This window comes from Abramis brama, assembly GCF_963993115.1.
Source record: "Abramis brama genome assembly, chromosome: 17".
Classification (NCBI taxonomy): Eukaryota; Metazoa; Chordata; class Actinopteri; order Cypriniformes; family Leuciscidae; genus Abramis; species Abramis brama.
In genome coordinates this window covers 17,042,550-17,062,042 of record NC_139979.1, presented here as the reverse complement: position 1 = coordinate 17,062,042, position 19,493 = coordinate 17,042,550, and the positions used below count along the sequence as shown (strand labels likewise).

Genomic DNA, 19,493 nt, shown 5'->3' with positions numbered 1-19,493 from the left:
AATTGATGAACTTTACAGTTATTGATCTGAACTGATTCGAGCTGTATAATAAAACTATTGGCTTGCTACAGCTGCTTTACAGCAGAATTTAAATTTGTTTCTATTGTGAAGCTGCTGTGAAACAATCTGTATTATATAAAGCACTATAGAAATAAAGATGACTTGACTTGTATGCATATTCAGTATTTACAAAATAAATGTAAACTTAAGTTTTGATGTCCAAGAGATTGTTTCACACATGATCATTGTGTGTATAAATTAATGTGCCATTTAAATGGCTGGGTTTTTTTAAATGAAACAAAAGAGCTGTTCGTTTTGAATGATGTCTAATGTAGAGAACTGTGTTTAGAGTTTTGCAATAGTAGTCTTCCATAGTATTTGGATCATGTTAACCACAGGTAAAACATCACTTTCCCCCTCACAACCATGGTGAAAAGTAAATAGGCTATTATGTTTTTTGTTGTGAAAACAGTATAGCCTAAAGTCATTTAGATTATTAATAAAAAAAATGCACAAAAACGGCTATAGATTAATAACAAAAAATACTGCAATTATATTACATTACTCTGTCTACAATAATATAATAAAATTCGCTATGAATATCCCACATTTCTGCCGCAATCCTCCCATGGTTTCAGTTAGTGTTACTACAGTAAATCATGGTAAATGTTGGCGACTTGTTGATTGAAAAGCCTTCTATCATTATGGCTCAAGTTTCTCCTGTCGTGTGTGTGTGTGTGTGTGTGTGTGTGTGTGTGTGTGTGTGTGTGTGTGTGTGTGTGTGTGTGTGTGTGTGTGTGTGTGTGTGTGTGTGTGTGTGTGTGTGTGTGTGTGTGTGTGTGTGTGTGTGTGTGTAAATGCAAGTGACCAGGCCATGCTGGGAAATGCATTCTGCATAACAATGACACAAGCACAATAATGCATGTGTGTGTGTGTGTGAGAGAGAGCTGCACACTTCTGATCCAATGACCGCTAGTGTCCCCAAGTGCATATTACGCACACACGCACTCATACAGACCCAGTCCCATGCTATTCCCTGATATGCACATAAACCTTATGCCATATTGCTTGGCAGAGAGACATAAAGAGCAATGTATAATGGATAAAGAGATAAACTGGGCTTGAGGGAAAAGAAGGAAATTGAGGGAAAAGAGAAGGGAAGAGAGATGGAGACAGAGAGAGAGGTGTCCGCTTTACATTCCTCAGCATGACAATAATGCAGAGAGATGAGAAAATTAAAAATTGATGCGAGTAAATAGTTTTAAACGCCCCATTGCTGTACTGAAAAGCTCCCGCTGGATGTCACCCAAAATGAGCGAACACTTTAAATTCAAAGAGAACGACAGACAACAGAGAGGAAAGGTGAAACTTCTGAAAGTGAAAGAACTTTAGTGGTGAAGGGAGTGATTGAGGGAAAGTATGAAGGGTGAGCGGAAGGGGAAATGAGGGGGAACAGGAAATTTGGGTGGGTTGAAATACAAACGTGAGAAAGATCTGCTATAAGAAAAATGCAGTACAGCACAGATCCAAAGTGCACACTTCAGCAGACCAAGATAGAAACAAGGGAATTTAAAGAAAGAGCCAAAGAGGGAGACTATTAAGCAAAGAAATTAGGGCTCCAACCAGGGATGGACTGGCCATTTATGGACCACCTGGTAAGTGAATCTGCAAGAAAATTAAAGTTTAGAGAGGTTTTATTGTAGTAGTAGGCTACATTAAACTGCAATGTACAATATAAAGTATTACAGAACAGCACCTCCCTACCTCAATACACTCATACAAGTTTATGCTTCCTCCCGCAAGCTAAAGGTCACTGAATGAGTGACACCACATTATTTCTTCACAAAGTTCCTCTCTAAAACCATGGTGAATGAGCTGCCAAGCTTCACCCGAACTGCTGAGACCATCACATCTTTTAAAGAAGCAGCTGATAATGCCAAATTTTCACCAGTATTTAAAGGGATAGTTCAGCCAAAACTGTAAATTCTGTCATAATTTACTCACTCTTTTTTCTTCCAAACCTGTATTACTTTCTTTTTTTCTGTGGAACACAATATAAAATATTTTAAAGATGTGGGTAACCAAATAGTTTTGGTTCTTATTGACTTCCATTATATCTTGTGACCATACAATGGCATTCAATGGGAACTGAAAGTGCTTAATTAACAGCATTGTTTAGAGTATCCTCTTTTATGTTATACAAAAGAAAGAAAGTCATACAGGTTTGGATTTATAGTAAAAATGAATGACTATGTAATCAGCGCTTTGTTATTTTGATTACAAATGAGCTGTTCAAGTGGATTTTCATCAGGACATAATATTAAATCATTACATTTTTTTATAATGCAAACATTTTCATTTCGCAGCTCTTCCTAACAGAAAGTGAACGAAATGTTGCAGTCGTCGTTTGACCATCAAATACTTCATAGAGTGTGTGCACGCATGTCAATCAAACTGAGCGCATTCATTTTGATAAAAATCTTATTTAGGTTTTAAATCCACCATAACTGAAAGGTGAAATCCTATATGCAACCCAAAGTAATGGTAGATTTTATGTGTGTTCCTGCAGAACAGTCCACCTCCTTCATAAATTTGAAGAGAATTTAGTAAGAGACATCTGATTAAGTGATTAAATCAAAGCATATCTGCATAATTAATATGATTAACCTAAGAAATGATTCACGGATTAATCGGTTATCAAAAAAAACACTGTTAGTTGCAGTCCTAAAAAAAATACAAGAGGGACTAAAAGGGGGTGGTGAGTCTGCCGGAGGTGGGAATAAAATCACAACAGACTCTCTGTATGTAAATTAGCACAAAACCGCCACAAGCATCAAATCTGGACACCAGGACTAAGTTCCCTGTAACAGAGCACCTGGCGAACACACACACAACTTCCCTTACAAAACATAGCCCACGGCCACTGCCATGAAAATCACTTTCCCCTACATCACAGACACCACAGCATAACCTACCAGGAGGAATAGCTACTGTATATGTATAGAGCCAGTGTGTGTGTATGTGTGTGTTACGAATAAAGCAGAAGAGGTCAGAAGCCAACAGAGAGTGAGAGAGAGAGGAGGGGAACGAATGTTGTTGAAAAGCTTAATATGAAAAAAAAATCCATACGGATGTCAGATCTGCAGCCCGAGTTTACCTCCAGGACAATTTTTTAAACAGCCATTTCCAGCAAGCTCAGAGATATTTTCCCGAAAATAAGGTCTTTCTTCAAAGGATATTTAAATTCTGTCATCATTTACTCACCCTTGTGTCATTCCAAACTTGTAAGACTTTCTTCTGTGGAACATAAAAGATGATATTTTGTCTCAGTGTTTTTTAATCCACAGAATGACAATGGAATCCAGTTTTGTTTCGGACCCCACTGATTTTTATAGTGAAAAACAATCCTTCAAAATGTCTTCTTTTGTTTTCCACAGAAGATACAAAGTCATACAGGTTTGGATTGACATGAGAGTGTATAAAAGATGACAACATTTTCATTTTTGGGTAAACTTCTTTAACCCTTAAGCAACCACCTGCCTGCATCTACAACCAGACCAACCGATTATGTTAACTCCAAATGTCTTAATATCCACGTATGAACATAAAGTCACTCTGAGAGTCTTCCGCTGCCATCCATCTTCCACAATATAGGCAATCTTTTTTTAATTACACAATTTCCTGTAGCAGCCAGTTGCGTTCCTCTGAGCTTCATTAGTTGAACAAAGATAAGGTAAAGGAGAATCATGGGTAATTAAAGCGGTATACTGAAGGATTCCACTCTTCCCCGGGGCGCTAGAGGCTGATATTCACCTCAAAAAGTGAATCACGCACATTTGTGTGTTTGCATCAGAAATTACTGTTAATATAACAGCTTCCACTGCGATTTGCCGGCGAGGCAGAAGGGGACGTGAGTCATCCCACCCATGTGTGCGAGAGATGATAACATTATTTCTTTTTCAGATGAGTTGCGAGATTGTCCAGCCCTCCAGGTTTGGTCTGAGGGGTGCAAGAAACAAGACTTCCAAATCTCCTGCACAACTACAGTCATGCCTGCATTCATTCACACTAAAACCCTTCCTGTCTTATTATGCATTTTCCTATTCTCGCTAAGAGCTCCCTGGAGCTGAGTTCCCGCAATCATCCACGGTCAAGGTCACAAGCCCGGGATGTCTCAGCAACTCACGCACGCCCCTCGAACTGAGACAATCTCGGAAACGTAATCCATTGTTAGAGTAAGTAATCTCCAGCTATTGGAGCCTCGGGCCAATTCTGCCTGCCAGCCCTGAAAGGACAAACTCTCCGCATCACCAGAACAACAACAACAAGATGACCTCGTGCTTGCGATATTGTGTTTTTTACTATACAGAGTCTAAACAACACCGAAAGCACGTACCCGCAAGTGCTGCCCTTGTCCTCTATGCATACATTGAGACTTTAATTGTGGAATTACCAGCAACTTTGATGGTTTTTTGTTTTGTGGTGTAATTCATTACAGCTAATGAAGATTTATTTACCGCCTACTAATTATCCAAGATCAAAGGTTCACTTCCAAGCCTGAATTCATTGTTATAGGGTTGGAAGGGGGACAGCATTGTGCTGATGCTGCAGTGTTGGATGTTGCTGTACTCTCTGGCTCTGATCCACGTTTGAAGTGCTTCTCAATCCCGCATCTCACGTCACCTCAATTTGTTTTCAAAGTAATCTCCAGGTAATCATTATCGCTGAGAGCATCTATCATTCAGTGTTTGGTGTTTTCTGTGAGGGATACTTGACCACAGAGATGGGGGACTCGAGTCACATGACTTGACTCGAGTCAGACTCGAGTCGCAAATTTAAGGACTTGAGACTTGCTTGACTAAATTAAGAAAATGACTCGACTTGACTTTGACTTGAGATCCAATGACTCGAGACTTGACTTGACTTGAACTGTATGACTCGAGAATGACTTGATATACATTTTTATATAAATCATCGCAACATCAATTGATGAACAAAATGAAAGCAACGGAACCATTGACGCCAGTCATCAGATTCTGCGCGATTGCATCACGCTGCACAAGCCCAGAAAAAACATACATCGCGGTGAACGCGCTAAATACAAAAACATGACCAGCATCGTTTCTTTTTGGATATAAACACTAAAATTGACCATATTCATACAATGAATAACAGGCAAGGGATATCGGACGACCATCACAACCTTGAATAGTCGAACTTCATTCACCACGTCTAAAAGTAAGCTATGGCTTGTTTAACCTGTTTGTTATAGTTAATTTGACTATCTTTAAATCTAGAGAGAATATTGGTCAAAACAGCATGTTTCTTTATACACAATTATGTTTTCGGTACTATACGGTTATCCGGACCACACCTGACCACACGTGACCACAACCGCTCTTGGTTGGTCGTAACCCCAGTGACGGGTAGGTTTAGGGGCGGGGTTGGGGTAGGTCATCACATGTGGTCCGGATAACCGTATAGTACCATCTTTTCAAATGTAGCTTAATGTTGTCAATATTCAAATGATAATTAATGATGGCATATGTTTTGTATAACATTTGCCACATTTCTTTCCAATCATGCTTTAAAGCCAAATATGTCATTCTTTCCAATGACGAAAAACAACATAGAAAACCGTTAATGTTTTGTCGTGTTTTATGTTTCTCTTAAAGCAGGGTTAGATATTATCAGGGGGTTAGGGGCAAAATGCCAGCAGAATTAATATGCACCCAAAATTCAAAATGTGGTGGAAAAATTGCCCTATGAGTTATTTTTATAATTATAACATATGATATTAAAAAATATTTCAAATGTGATAATGATTTTATAAAACAGTTCAGTAAACAAAGAGTGAATATTGTGATGTGACATTTTAGACATAATATTACAAATATTCTCTGTTTTTGCTCTATTTCTCCAATGACAATCGTTCCAAACAATCCACAGAAAGAGTTATGCGTATTTGTGATTCAGTGACCTAGTTGCTTAGTTCCAGAACGAATCTGCCGTTTTGAACAAATCAGTTGAATGAATGCTTCTATGACTCGTACATTAAGACGGTGATTTGGCGCCACGTATTGGCGGTTTTAACTTCATAATTAAAAATATATAACTTATGGGGATGCCAGTTTGAAGAATGCCATTTGGTGGCATAGGAACCATTATACTTGAATTGTGAATTGTTTAATACCTTTTAATGGTCATCTGCAATGTTTGAGGCATATTTATTTTTAAATGCTTTAATGTTGGCCTAATTTCAGTTACATTTACATTTTAGGCTATGTAGTTTGAAATTGTATTTATTTTTTATTTTTTATTGTAGTAACCACTCAGCTGTATGTGGAAATGCATATTTAAAACAAAAAAAATGTTGCAAATAAAACCATAGTCCACAACTTCTGTAATTTTAACTTATTTTAATATATAAATTCAGTGAAATCATCAAACGTTTGTATGACTCGCCAGTGACTTGTGACCCAAGCTACGACTTGACTTGACTTGCTTGACATAAAGCAGTGACTTGACTTGACTTGACTTGACTTGCTTTTCACAAAGTTGACTTGGACTTGCTTGAGACTTGAAGGTTAAGACTTGAGACTTGCTTGTGACTTGCACATGTGTGACTTACTCCCACCTCTGCTTGACCATGTATATGTTTCCCTCCGTGTGGCCCTTGACCCACAGTGCAGATCACGTTTTGAGAGTTTAAAGGAAAGTAATCACACCTCGATAATGTGCCGTTCCTTCCCAGTTAACTGCAGGTTTTCAGTCAGGTCCTCTATTTACATTCAAACAATAATTCTCTGCCTTTTCAATTTCATAATTTGAATTGAGGCAGCAAACACAAATGCAGAGTTGCTATTTGAATTTGAATGTAAGGTATAGACATACAATGTTTATTGACTGTAACTTGCTAACTAGAAAAGCAAAGTTTGTTTGCCTTGACAAAACCTTGTTTTAAAGTTTTGGAAATGTTGAAAAAGCTTTGAAGTTTGAAGGGATGATGGATGGATGGATGGATGGATGGATGGATGGATGGAAATGCTGCCCTGGAAACTAACTGAAATAAGTTGAAGCTCTAAAATTACTTAATGGAACTAAAAACTGAAACTGAACTAAAACTAAAACTTAAATAAATTAAACCTAAATAGAAAAAATCATACAATATAAAAAATAATAATAGGAAAAATGACAAAAGCAAATAACAAAAGTAAGCTAGTAGAAACAAAAATTTAAATGAAAACTGGAAATGTAAAAATAAAAACTAATTTCTAAATATAAATAAAAACTACTACTACAGAAATAATACTAAAGCACTGATTTCCTTTGGTGTGTTTGTGATAATTCTGTTCAAATTGACAATTCTTTAGTTCTGAATGTTGCACAACCCTGCAATTCTCATTTACCAGGCCACTGCTGAGCGCTTCAGTGGGCATATCTGAGAGAGCAGAAGACTGCGAGGGAAATGTGATTGTGTGTGTGTGTGTGTGTGTGTGCTTCACCCCTGCCCTGCCACTCAGCTCCAGACGGGTGGGTGGTCGGCAGTAAAATGTCCTCATTGATCATCTGTTCTCACTTTGTGAAGGTGCCATGTTTTTGCTGTTTGCTTCAGTCACCTACACAACTAGTTGCCACTTAGATTGTCCCCTTTCTGCTCTCTCTCTTTCTTTAATCTTTTCACTGGAGGAAGGATATCTTAACCTCCACTCTGATGTGCTGCTCTTTCTTGATTCTTCGACTACCTCAGTTGTTTGTTATTCTTCCCTCCGTCTCTCGCTCTCCACTCTCCTCAGCCGCGTCCTCTGCTGTGCACGCTAGCCTCTTTAACTTCCCATTCTCCACTGTTTCACACACCACTGAACTGTGTAGTGTAGGTGCTGAGACCTTCACGCTGTTCTCCTTTAACCCTTCAGCCTGTTCTTCCTCCTTTTTTCTGGACTTACAGAACTGTACCATGGTAACTGAGCGTTTCTTCAACCTTGGGCACTTCTGGCCCTGTGGATATTTAGAAAATATAATCTTTTAAACACACTTTTCACACTCACTAGTTATTTGTCTACAAACAATGTCCAACAGTGGACATACATACATCCCAGAAGAATACTGTCGCTTGTATTGTTTTCCCCCTGAAGATATAAGGAAAATTCCAATCACAATACACAATTAAATAATTTCAATTATAAATCAGAGCTTGAATTGAAATGACACACAACCAAAATATTCTTTTCAAGTGCTATTTTCCTTGAGTTTCATTCACATTCCATTTCAAACTATTCACTGAGACTGTTGTCCCTAACAGATATATTAGCTTTTGCTTAAGTCTTTGTTTAGATCATCTGAGATGCGTAATCTATCATATTTTTTAGAATGGATTTTCATACTTTAATACTGACAGTATAGTAAAATGTCTCCAGGACAGTTGGCCTTCATATAACAAAAAGAAAAAATGTAACTCTGTTGTTTTAATAACAGTCAACCCCTGGGACATAAAAGTGCCCGCAGTTAAAGAAACACCCAGCTATGGTATTTTGGTCATTTCCCAATCATTTTCCTTCATCTTCTACACAGGATTTCCTGCCCTACCTCTTAATGTGTTTATCAGTAAAAGTGCCTAAATTATATATATATTTTTTTTTTGTATTTTGGTGAAACCCATGGTTAAGATTTTGTCAGGATCCTATTCAATTCTTCAGCTTTTCGGACCCTTAGCCATTCTAAAAAAATAAACATTCAAGGTGAAGTGTGTAATTTCTGTGCCACTAGCATCAACAAACAAAATGACAAAAATTGACTGTTTAAAAAAAAAAAGTAATCAATATGCTCTTCCAGCAAGTCCATGTCCTTTAACCATATAATTAAGTCCATGCAAGGAGATATGAACTATTGGTGTAACGGATTACAAAACTCACCATTCAGATCATTTTTTAGTTTTTTGAGTCAGGTAGCTTTGCATAAAAAATGGTTGTCATTTGCAAGGCTACTTTACTTTTATACTTTAAGTAAATTTCCAAGCCTGTACTTTGTTACTTTTACTTGAGTAAAGAAGTTAAATCAGTACTTCTACTTTTACCAGAGTATTTTTTAACACAAGTATCTGGGGAAGTGGGTACTTTTGCCATCTCTGGTTGAGCCATTGTTGCTATATTGATCTGGTCAGGATGCTTAAACAGACAGAGCAATGTTTTGACATTTTGCCACAGTGTGTTTTCAGCTTATTTAAAAGTGTCTCTGAATATTAAAGATTGAAGAAGGTATTTAAACATCTAAAAACAATATTAATGAGAAAATAAGTGAAAAAAATGTCCTTTCCTCCCAGCATGAGAATGTGCAGTGGTCAGACCAACTCATGTCACACACTCCTGTCCCAAGTAGGGACTGCTCCCCCCAGCCCTCAGCGCTCATCTCGGGCTTCATTAATACCTCCACCCTCTCCACATTATGTAATCGGTGCATTAGTCTCCCTCTCAAGAAGCTATCCTTTCACACACTCTCCATCTGGAACAGGGGCCCATTTTAGTTCTAATGGGCCCTTCATCTAATCAAGCCTTGTGAGGGCTTTAGTGCCACTCATACTCCTGTAATTGCTGCAAAAGCCTGGGACCTTTACCTCATGTGGGTATGGAACAGAGACTCGACGGGAGCCTTGGAAACAGGTGGAAGGATGAGGCAAAGAAATGAAAGCAGGAGCAAAAGAAAAGACAGAGGTTAGAGGGCTGTTAAACAAGCACAGGGCAGAGTTTGTAAAGTCATGGCAACACTGTCCCCTATATGGAGGAATGTTCACCTCTGTGGCAATCAACCACAACATCCACTTAAGTCTGGCTCTCTCTCTCCTCCACCTCTCTTTTCATGTCTCAGAGCAGTGTCTTTGATTCCTCTCTCTCTCTCTCTCTCTCTCTCTCTCTCTCTCTCTCTCTCTCTCATATCTCTCTCATATCTCTCATGTCTCTCTCTCGGTCATGTCTCTCTCTAGAAAAAAAATCCAAATAGAGATATTCTTGGTGTAAAGAGAGCAGAACTGAAAGCACTCATGATTTCGGGGTATTTCCAGAGTGAGAGATGAGTAAATCTACATATTTTCAAAACTGACTAGTCAGCTGGTTGTCTAAACCAAGGGTTGTTAAATCTTTTAATACTAAGGATGTACACATATGATCCCATTGTGTGTGTGTGTGTGTGTGTGTGTGTGTGTGTGTGTGTGTGTGTGTGTGTGTGTGTGTGTGTGTGTGTGTGTGTGTGTAATACAACAATTTATTTTTTACGCATAAAAAGTATATATATATATATATATATATATATATATATATATATATATATATATATATAGGCCTACACACACTTTTTATGCTGAAAAAATAAATTGTTGTATTATGTTAGACGACATGTTTCCAAAATTGATTAATTGACTCTAACATATATGTTTTAGTATACTAAGGCCAAAACAAACATTTGAAATATTATATGAAAAGGATTTTCTTTCTATTCAGCTGAAATGATGATGTCTTTTTTGTGATGATATCCTGTTTTTCTCATATACAAATTTCATAGTATACATTTTTCAGTCTATTTTTTATTTTACTTTGGGAAAGGGGTCGCTCGTAAGGAGATTGTCATAATTGATTGGTATTAAAAGGTTTGAAACCCCCTGAGTAAACCATAGTGACCCATCTCTAGCCAAAACACTAATAAAGCTCAATTTATCTTAGTACTCATTAGGAAGGTAATTTCAGATTGATACATTTCTATCTGGTTCTCAAGCTGTGGGATAAAGACACTGAGAAACATTGCATTGCTATTCTGAAGTCTTATTCATAGTGCTGAGAAAGACATTCACTGCCACTCAGACATCTCTCAGGACAAGAGGAAGAAAAATTAGATCTTCACAAGTTCAACCCAAGTCTGAATTATTGACAACTCGTGTCTGGCGAGCTTTTTGCCTTCTCACAAGTGACACAGACAGAATCTGGTCCAGTACGAACAGACACATTTCAATAATTCACACACTTATCAGAGAGCAAGCACTTAAATTCCCACAATGAATGTGTCTGAATTCAATCCAAGCGAGCCGCAGAAACAGCTTGAGCGTGATAACCCTGAAAAATAAGCTTGTATAATGGGCACACCTTTCTGAGAGTGTTTCATTAGAATAATATTCGAGATGTTCTTTTGGGAGAGATGGAAGAGTTTCGGCTTCATTACAGCGGTGTGCTGGCCTTGCTCAATAACATCTGTAGTCAACTTTACCCACAAGCATCTGATTCATCATTTCTGTCATTTAAAAACAGCACAGTCTTCCAATAACCTCCTCTTCAGCATGTAAGCTCTGAAATGAGACATAAAGTATTGAGTCTAATATGAGTGACCGCAGGCAGGCGATGAGAGCGAACAAGAAAATTAAAGGAGAGTCTAATCAGTCGAATCAGATTGAAGATAATTACTGTGAAATAAAGTTACAGAGACACCACCGACAAACCCATGCCATGTAACGACTCCATAAAACACAATGATGAATCCAGCCCTCCATTGAAACGGTTTGAAAACGGTCTATTCCTCCCAGTGTTTATCTCTTCGTCTTCAAATTGAAGGTGTTCACGAGTTTCAGTACACCTATGACTCTTATTCGCTTTTCTATCTTCTGTGTTAAGCAACAGTTTGATCCCTAAACATCTGTTTATATGGCTGTAAAATGTGTAATCTTTTACAGTGATAAGAGAAAGCCAAGTAGCTACATAACACTCTTCACCAGCTCTCTATGTTTATGTTGTCTTTTTTGTCTGGGTTCAGTGTTTACTGTGAATTTAAAGTAAAAATAGAAAGCGTGTACCTGAAGGCTTTACTATATGTCTGTTTTTAACATACTGGTGGGAGGGCTTCCACTGTAATTAAATGTCAACATGTTTTTACTGAGGGAATTACACAACCATACACTGGAATCAAAGGATAAACCTTGGCTCAAGATAAAGGCTTCCTCATAGCATTACAGAACAAAGTGTCAAGAGAAAATACCAATTTCTGCCCTACATGTGCAGCTAATCCTATAAAGCCTACCCTGCAAAATACACCAATTTTGCATCGGAATAAGACTAGGAAATCAAACCTTTGAAACAAAAGATATACAAAAATACAATCAAAAAATACAAAAAAGACAAATTACTTTTTTAGCTCCAATTTGATCCTGACTGTAGGGATGCACTATATATCGGCCACCATACTGGTATTGGCCGATGTTCATTTTTAATGTTATCGTTATCGCCCCGATAAGAAAATTCGGCTGATATATTAAAGCCGATAAATAATGGATTATTTCCTTCAGCTGAGACACTTCAGATGCGCACTGTTCACCGTGATGTTTTTGAACTGCTTGAAATATGATTAGAATCACTTCAAAAAAGGAAAACAGTTATGTGCTGTCATATAGGCTATAGGCTATGAGAACATTATAATTGTGTGCTTGGGACATGGCTTTTAATGGGGAAACTTTTGATTTAGTAATCAGGCTCTCAAAAATTATATATAAATTTGGATTTAGATTTATCGGCCAATATATCGGTTATCGGCTTTCAAATATTGGTTATCGGTATCGGCCAAAATTTTCATATCGGTGCATCCCTACCTGACTGTATTTGTGCCTTCTGTTTTTATAAGAATATGAATGCCCAACCAGTTGATAAAAAGTCAGATATTGTGCTTTATTGTGGCTCTAACATGTCACCCACATTACAGTTTTACTCCACAGTTTTCCTTACAGTCAATTCAACATTATATTGGACTTCTTCACTGTGGCAAACAATGACTAATATTTTTGTGAAATATTTGAATTTTTTTTTTTTTTAAATAACATTTATCACAACACAGTTTACTTTACAAATAATGATGAATGGTTCTCCAAGAATTTCCAATCAGACATAACTGAAAAAAATGAATCACGGTTTAGTGAGGGAGCCGAAAACTCTGTAATGACTGTAAACGATTCACTGGGTCTGATTCAAATCACTAACTCACGAGCGAGTTCTCTGAATCTTTTTGACAGACTCATTAAAAACAAACAGGTCACAAATTGAACATCATGACGCACGCTGTTCATTGTTGCATGCCAAAACCGCATATGTTTTTCAACAATGTTTTCCAAACTGTTGCCACTAGCAATTCGATTTTAGTTTGTAGTACTTATTTGCCAATTTTGAAACCACTTTAGTTGCAGTATGGACCCCTTATAAAACTATGGCTGTTTTTCAACTTTTATTCACATGACTAATCATGCCAAGCTATATAATAAGGCAACTATTATAACTGCGATATGTAATTGTATTTTACTTGAAGAAAAAAGAAAAATCCATACAAATTCTCTTAAACTGTGCTGCTATTTTTATACTTTTTTCCAATTAGGAGGCAATTTGCCCATCCAGCAGAAGCAACATTGACAGAGTCCCCAAAAATGATGAAAACAGATTCAAACGAATGACTCTCATATTGCTTGCCATCAAATAAACAAATACAGATGATTAACTGTGCAAGGCCAGTGATGAGAGGGGACGGGCGAGGAATGCAGCATGCAGAATGCAACTGGCGCAGTTGTGGCCGTTTATTGTGTGTGTGTGTGTGTGTGTGTGTGTCTCAGTCTCACAGCACTGCAAAAAAGGGCATGCAGAGAGAGAGAGGGGGGGGGGGGGGGGGGGAAGACAATGAGAGAGTGGCAAAAACAGAAAGAGGGGCTCAGATGGAGAACACAACATGAGTCTGCAAGCCTGTGCCCAAGGGACACACACAGTCACTGAGCCTAGTACATTCTGTATTTTTTGAGCCGGGGGAAGGGGCAATTTCACACACACACACACACACACACAGTCTGGTTTACTATCTTTGTGGGGACTCGCCATAGACGTAATGGTTTTTATACTGTATATTCTATCCCCTTACACTAACCTACCCATCACAGAAAACTTTCTGAATTTTTACATTTCTAAAAAAAACTCATTCTGTATGATTTATAAGCTTGTTTACCCATGGGGATCTCAATTTAGGTCCCCACTGTGACACGAGTCCCCATGAGTTTGTGTGCATTCAGGTTGAAGTCCCCACCGGGATAGAAAAACAGGTACACACACAAACACAATTCAATATTTTTCTATGCTCCTGTTTCTACATCTCTCTTTCTCTCTGCCTATGATAAACTGGTTTCCTACAGGTTCAAGGTTCTTTCTTCCCATTATCCCTGTCACTCCATCTGTTTCCCCGGCTGTCTTCTACTTTTCCATCCTGTTTACATCTTTACGTTATCTTCATTTTGTATTTCTGTCTTTTTCAGTCTGATTCAGTCTGTTCCGTGTTTGGAAACAGGATATGTCAACCTGGTGTCAAAAGTCTCTATTGATTAACATGATGAAGGGGTGTGATAATCAGATTTATCCCTCCTTCTTTCCCTCCACAACCCCCTTTTCTCTCTCCTCTTTTACCTCTTGTCACAGGAGAGATTAATGACAGTCATCTCCACAGCTCCCTCTTGACCTCCAAGGCTCAAATGAGAAGACACCCTTTCATTTAAGCAATGATGCACATAACACACATGCCTCGGACCACAAATTGCAACTGAATTTCAACAAAAGGAATGCTTTTGAATTTCAAATTGATACATTTTTGTTTCCATAAAATTTTAAACATGAAGTGGAACTCATATCCTTGTTGTTGTTGTTTTTTTACTGTCTTTGCATTACACTATTGAGCTTATAAGTTGTAATCGATATGGAAACATGTATTATGCTTTTGTATGAATTCTAGAAAATTATGTTTTAAAAATGCAGAGCGTTTTTGTTTCCACTTTTCTCCATGATCGCTTGGAGTGGGTTTCTCTCGACTCCTCAGTGAGCAGGAAATGGAAAACCTGGAGTGGATCTGGAGCAGAGTGATATTCCAGACCTGCATTTATTTAGTTTTTGCGTTGCTTGGTGGATGCATGGTTTTTCTTGCTCTTTTTAACTATGTTCGTTGGCGAATCAGAACTGCAAGGTAAGTTATTAAATGGTTGTCATATAAAACTCACAATCGTGCTTTTGGACTTTATATCAAAACTGATGCGATTCGGCCCTAGGCAATTGTTAAAGACACCTCATAAAGTGCAAACGCATTTTTTTTCTTCCCATGCTTATTTCGCTCTTGCTTAATAATTATTAATTTGAGCCTCATCTTACAAACAGATGGCACAGCTAGGAGAGAGAAATTAAACGGCCAGCTAGTATCTTCAAGATGCTCTTGTAATCCAAATCCCAAGACACAGCAGATGCACTTATCATGCGATGGCAAGCGTGAAATACGCGGCCCGTGTTGGGATTTGCTCTGACAGTCTTGTATTTGAGACTGATATGGGACAGTAACCCCTGCGCAGAGGAGCTCAGAGCGGGACCTCCGAACAGTGCATTCGGCTATGACATATGACATATAAGGTATCTGCGCTTTTCTACTGACTGACGCAATGGCAATACGTACACTGCTCGGGGTCTCAAAGGACATCGATAAATGAAAGAACAAAGCATAGTGCACAATATCTGAACAATAATGCGCGCGAGCGTAAACGAAGAATTAAAGCACATAGAAAAGCATCTAAAAATGAATTATCAAGCACATAATGTGTGCTACTGTACGTGCAGTTATTGAGCGAACCCACTTTATTACTAGAGCAAACGGAGTCAGCAGAGGTGCAGGTGAGTGACGCAAACTACTGACCAAAATAATAAACGATAATTAGCCTGCAAGACATGTAATAGCAGAAAACGGGAAACGGGAGCAGGAACTTTAGAAGAACCATTTTAATTTCACTTTCGTATTAATGCAATACAATGGAAGCTAACATGATTTCTACCACATTTAATGCAGTCGATGTGCTTGTAGGTGATGCGCATATGCCGATGTGTTTACATGTCTCGCGATGGCAACATTGGATAAATAGTTCTCTTTAGTGAAACATCTGGCAAGTAAACTTTCAAAGTGTTCATAGACTGAATAAATCATTCTTACCTGTATGCGAATAAGACAGGAGCAGTAGGAGAGAAAGGGGAGCGCAATTCCAAAAAGAAGAAAATGCCATCATGTGTGTTATTCCTCGGATCTCTCTGTTAGTTCCTCTTCCTTAGGTAGGAATTAGAATAACATGAGTGCGCAGGCTCTCACCTACGAGTTATGTCTTTTCTCAACTCCAGTGTTTGCTGGAATCGTTGTGTGTTACATAGCCTACTAGTACTCACATGTACACTCAATCTGATACAATACTCTGAATGAAAGGTGGAAATGTAGCAGGGCCGGTTTTTCTTGGGCTCAGCTACAACCAATCGGATTTGACAATGATCCGCGCACACCCAATGGGCGGGGTAAGTGTAATATTAAAAGACAAATGACCGTTTGTTTTGATCAAAAAGACAATGTGCTATATAGCACTGCAGTTATTGGAATGAGCAGCCTTCCAATTAACCGCTCTATAACGTGATGAATTACAGTGGCGATCAATAAAGTTTTGAACCCGCTGTAGCCTATATAAATAATTCGAATTTACTGGAACACTGGGCTTTTTAATGAATAATGTGGATTCCGCAGAGATAAATGACAGATTCACTGACTGGGCCAATTCAGAACAAGGAATTATAATGTGAATCATTCAACTATGTGACATACGACGAAAACAATCAACACGATCATTAGAAACCAAACTGGCATGAAACTAGCCCGAGAAAGACTTCAATATCTTCCTCATCCTCAAACTCACTTCTCTGGCGTAGCCGATCATTAAAACCGCTATGAATTTATAGCCAATTTTATAGTTTGCATTTAGCGACATCATGTGATGATTTGGAGGAATAACGATGTGGTTTTGAAAAGATTTCAAGTCAGAGGAGAATGGTGTTAGCTGTCACAATTTTAATATTTCTTAATATTAGCCTACTATAAAATCTTGACTATAGAAAACTTTAATTGCCCATGCAGGAATATTGTTTTCACATTCAATAGTAGCCTACATTGAAAGTAAAATGTAAAGAATAGTTATAAAGCTCAAAACAATTTAAAAATTATTAATAAAAATAAAGATAACAAAATGAAATAAAATAATAATAAAGATAACAAAATAAAATAAACAAACAAAATAAAAGGATAACAAAAATATATTGTTCTGGCCAACGAATATTGTAAAACACGCCTCAACCACATGAAGAAATCTCTCATGTTAAATTATGCAATAACAGCTGAAGAACACAAACAGAAAATAAGAACAAAACTGGCTGCTCCAAATTGCCTTGTTTACAGTTGGCCAATATAGACATTACTCTTTTTGTTCAATTATAGACATTCATAAGAAACACTTCTAGAAGATTATGGTCACAGACAAGCAAGAAATCAACAGCCAGAAAGTCATGTTCACCCATGCAGGATCCAAAACATTTGTTTGCTGTCATTCTTTCCAAGTGTAGCTGTGCCGCATGCCAGAGTAGTTTATAATTGGCCAGCAAACATCAAACCTTTTGGAAGTGTTTGGTCAGAGCATAAATAATTTGAAAGCGGAAACATGTATACAAAAGGAAACTGAAAGCCATTTAAATGAAAAAATAACCATGACTGTTGACAAGCACCTTAGTAGATGAGAACCTTGAGACGTGAAATATTATTTTCACACATCAATGTTTTTTATTATAAATTGCAGCTCATGGCTTTTTGAACCAAAATATTTATGCAGCAAATTAACAGTTTTTGATGTTTGGGATCATTTTTAAGTAAACAATGCCGGTGGGAAAGGTTGTTTTTGTGAATTAGGTGGGCTCATCCTATAGCACTGAAAAACTGCAAGGCATTTAGAGCTTTTATTATTCTCTCTCTTATAAAAGTCTATTACCTAGATGATATAAATGAAATGCGTGACCCTTTTGGAGATTTTCCTGCTGCAGGCCGTTTATTTTAAAGAGCCCCTGGAGAAAGCAGCATTTTAAAAATGGGATTTTCTTTTGGCCTGTAGCCATTTCAAGTTTTGCTACTCCAAAGCGCTTCCCATGCTAATGTATTCTCTTGTTCAAGGACTTTATGAAGAACCGCGGGAGAGAAAGAGAGATCTTGAATAATTTGTGTAATAATATTGTTTTTGTTGCATTCCATGCCATGTACCTTCGTTAATGAACTGTCATTGTTTTAGCACACATAACACAGTTATTAATGGTGGCTTCTGGTCAACCACACACTGGTAATAAAACTACACAAAAAGAAACATAAATATTGCAGACGGAAGAAATTAAATTAAATGAGAAGCTATGATAATGTTTACAGTGATGAACTGCTAAAGTTAAAGCATTGGAGGGTAAAATTAATAAACACAGTTGTGGTTATGTGGTGACTGTATAGTCCAGGCAATTCCAGTTCATGTTGTTTGTGAAAAAGTTGGGCTTGTGGCAGCATGTAAAGATAAGATAGGTCACATTCTGAAAGAATAACTCAGGACTGCCTCGAGGCCTTTTTTGATATAGATTTTTTTCCCCCTTCCCTTTTGTTTTTAAAGAGTTTTCTGACACATTTCTGGTTCTTAGGCTACCATTATTCATGAACTGGACAGAAATATACTTAGTTACCACCCATTAAGAGGCCGGTGTAAAATTCTGGTTCAGAATAAAAACATAGTATTATTCCATACACTGTATGTGTATTGCTACGACGGTATTGACGATTGGTTATTTGTAAGACCTTGGAATTTATTGGCCGAGAGGCTTTTCAATCATTGAATCGTTTATTAAAACTATTTGTTAAAAAACACTGATTCGTTCAGGATCAAAATAGTTTTATCTGAAGTATAGCCCCCTATACCCTCAGTCACTGTTGCCTACATCCCTCCACTAATGTAGTCCACTGAATGAGGGAATAAATGTAAAGAGTGAATCCGGACACTGTGTGCACTGGAAGTGCTGCAGACGCCATCTACTGGCAAGATGCGGAAAATCATTCAATGTGGCGCTTATTGTGCGTGGTTATTCTAGCAGATAGCCATTGAGTGTACATCGGTTGTACACTCATTATTGAGGTGCATTATGGAATTTAATAAGTGCACTTGATAATGTCCACTATGGTGTTGGACACCACTACAAATTGCTTCGGTTCGGTTAAGCTTCTGTTTATGTTTGCTGATCAATGTTTATGTGAATAAAAGCCTGAATTAAATCTGTTCATCATATAAAGCAATAGTCTCTTCAGAGAATTTGGAACAATCAACTCAATTCATATGGCTTTGTTTTTACGATCTCTTTATAAATTTTATGAAGTGTCAAAGTGGTAGTTGCGTAGACTATCAATGGAGGGACAAAAACCTCTCAGATTTGATCAAAAAGATCTTCATTTGTGTTCCGAAGATGAACAAAAGTCTTACGGGTTCGGAACGACATGAGGTGAGCAATTAATGAAAATGTTTTGGTGGACTATCCCTTGAACTGTATTTTGCAATGGTCAACAAATCAACCAGCAAAGTGTGTATCAGA

At 37.7% G+C, this 19,493-nt stretch overlaps 1 protein-coding gene across 2 annotated transcripts in view; it reads right to left on the bottom strand.

The window, feature by feature from the left end:
• The window catches only part of cadm4 (cell adhesion molecule 4), a 141,786-nt gene extending 125,515 nt beyond the window's left edge, over positions 1-16,271 (bottom strand). The window contains exon 1 of one of the 2 annotated variants that reach the window (XM_084089166.1): positions 16,012-16,271. In XM_084089166.1, coding sequence (XP_083945292.1) covers positions 16,012-16,084 — 73 coding nt within the window. In that variant the 5' untranslated portion in view covers positions 16,085-16,271. The remainder of the gene's footprint in view (positions 1-16,011) is intronic. The other variant, XM_084089164.1, reaches the window with a different exon arrangement.
• Positions 16,272-19,493: the final 3,222 nt, after the last annotated feature.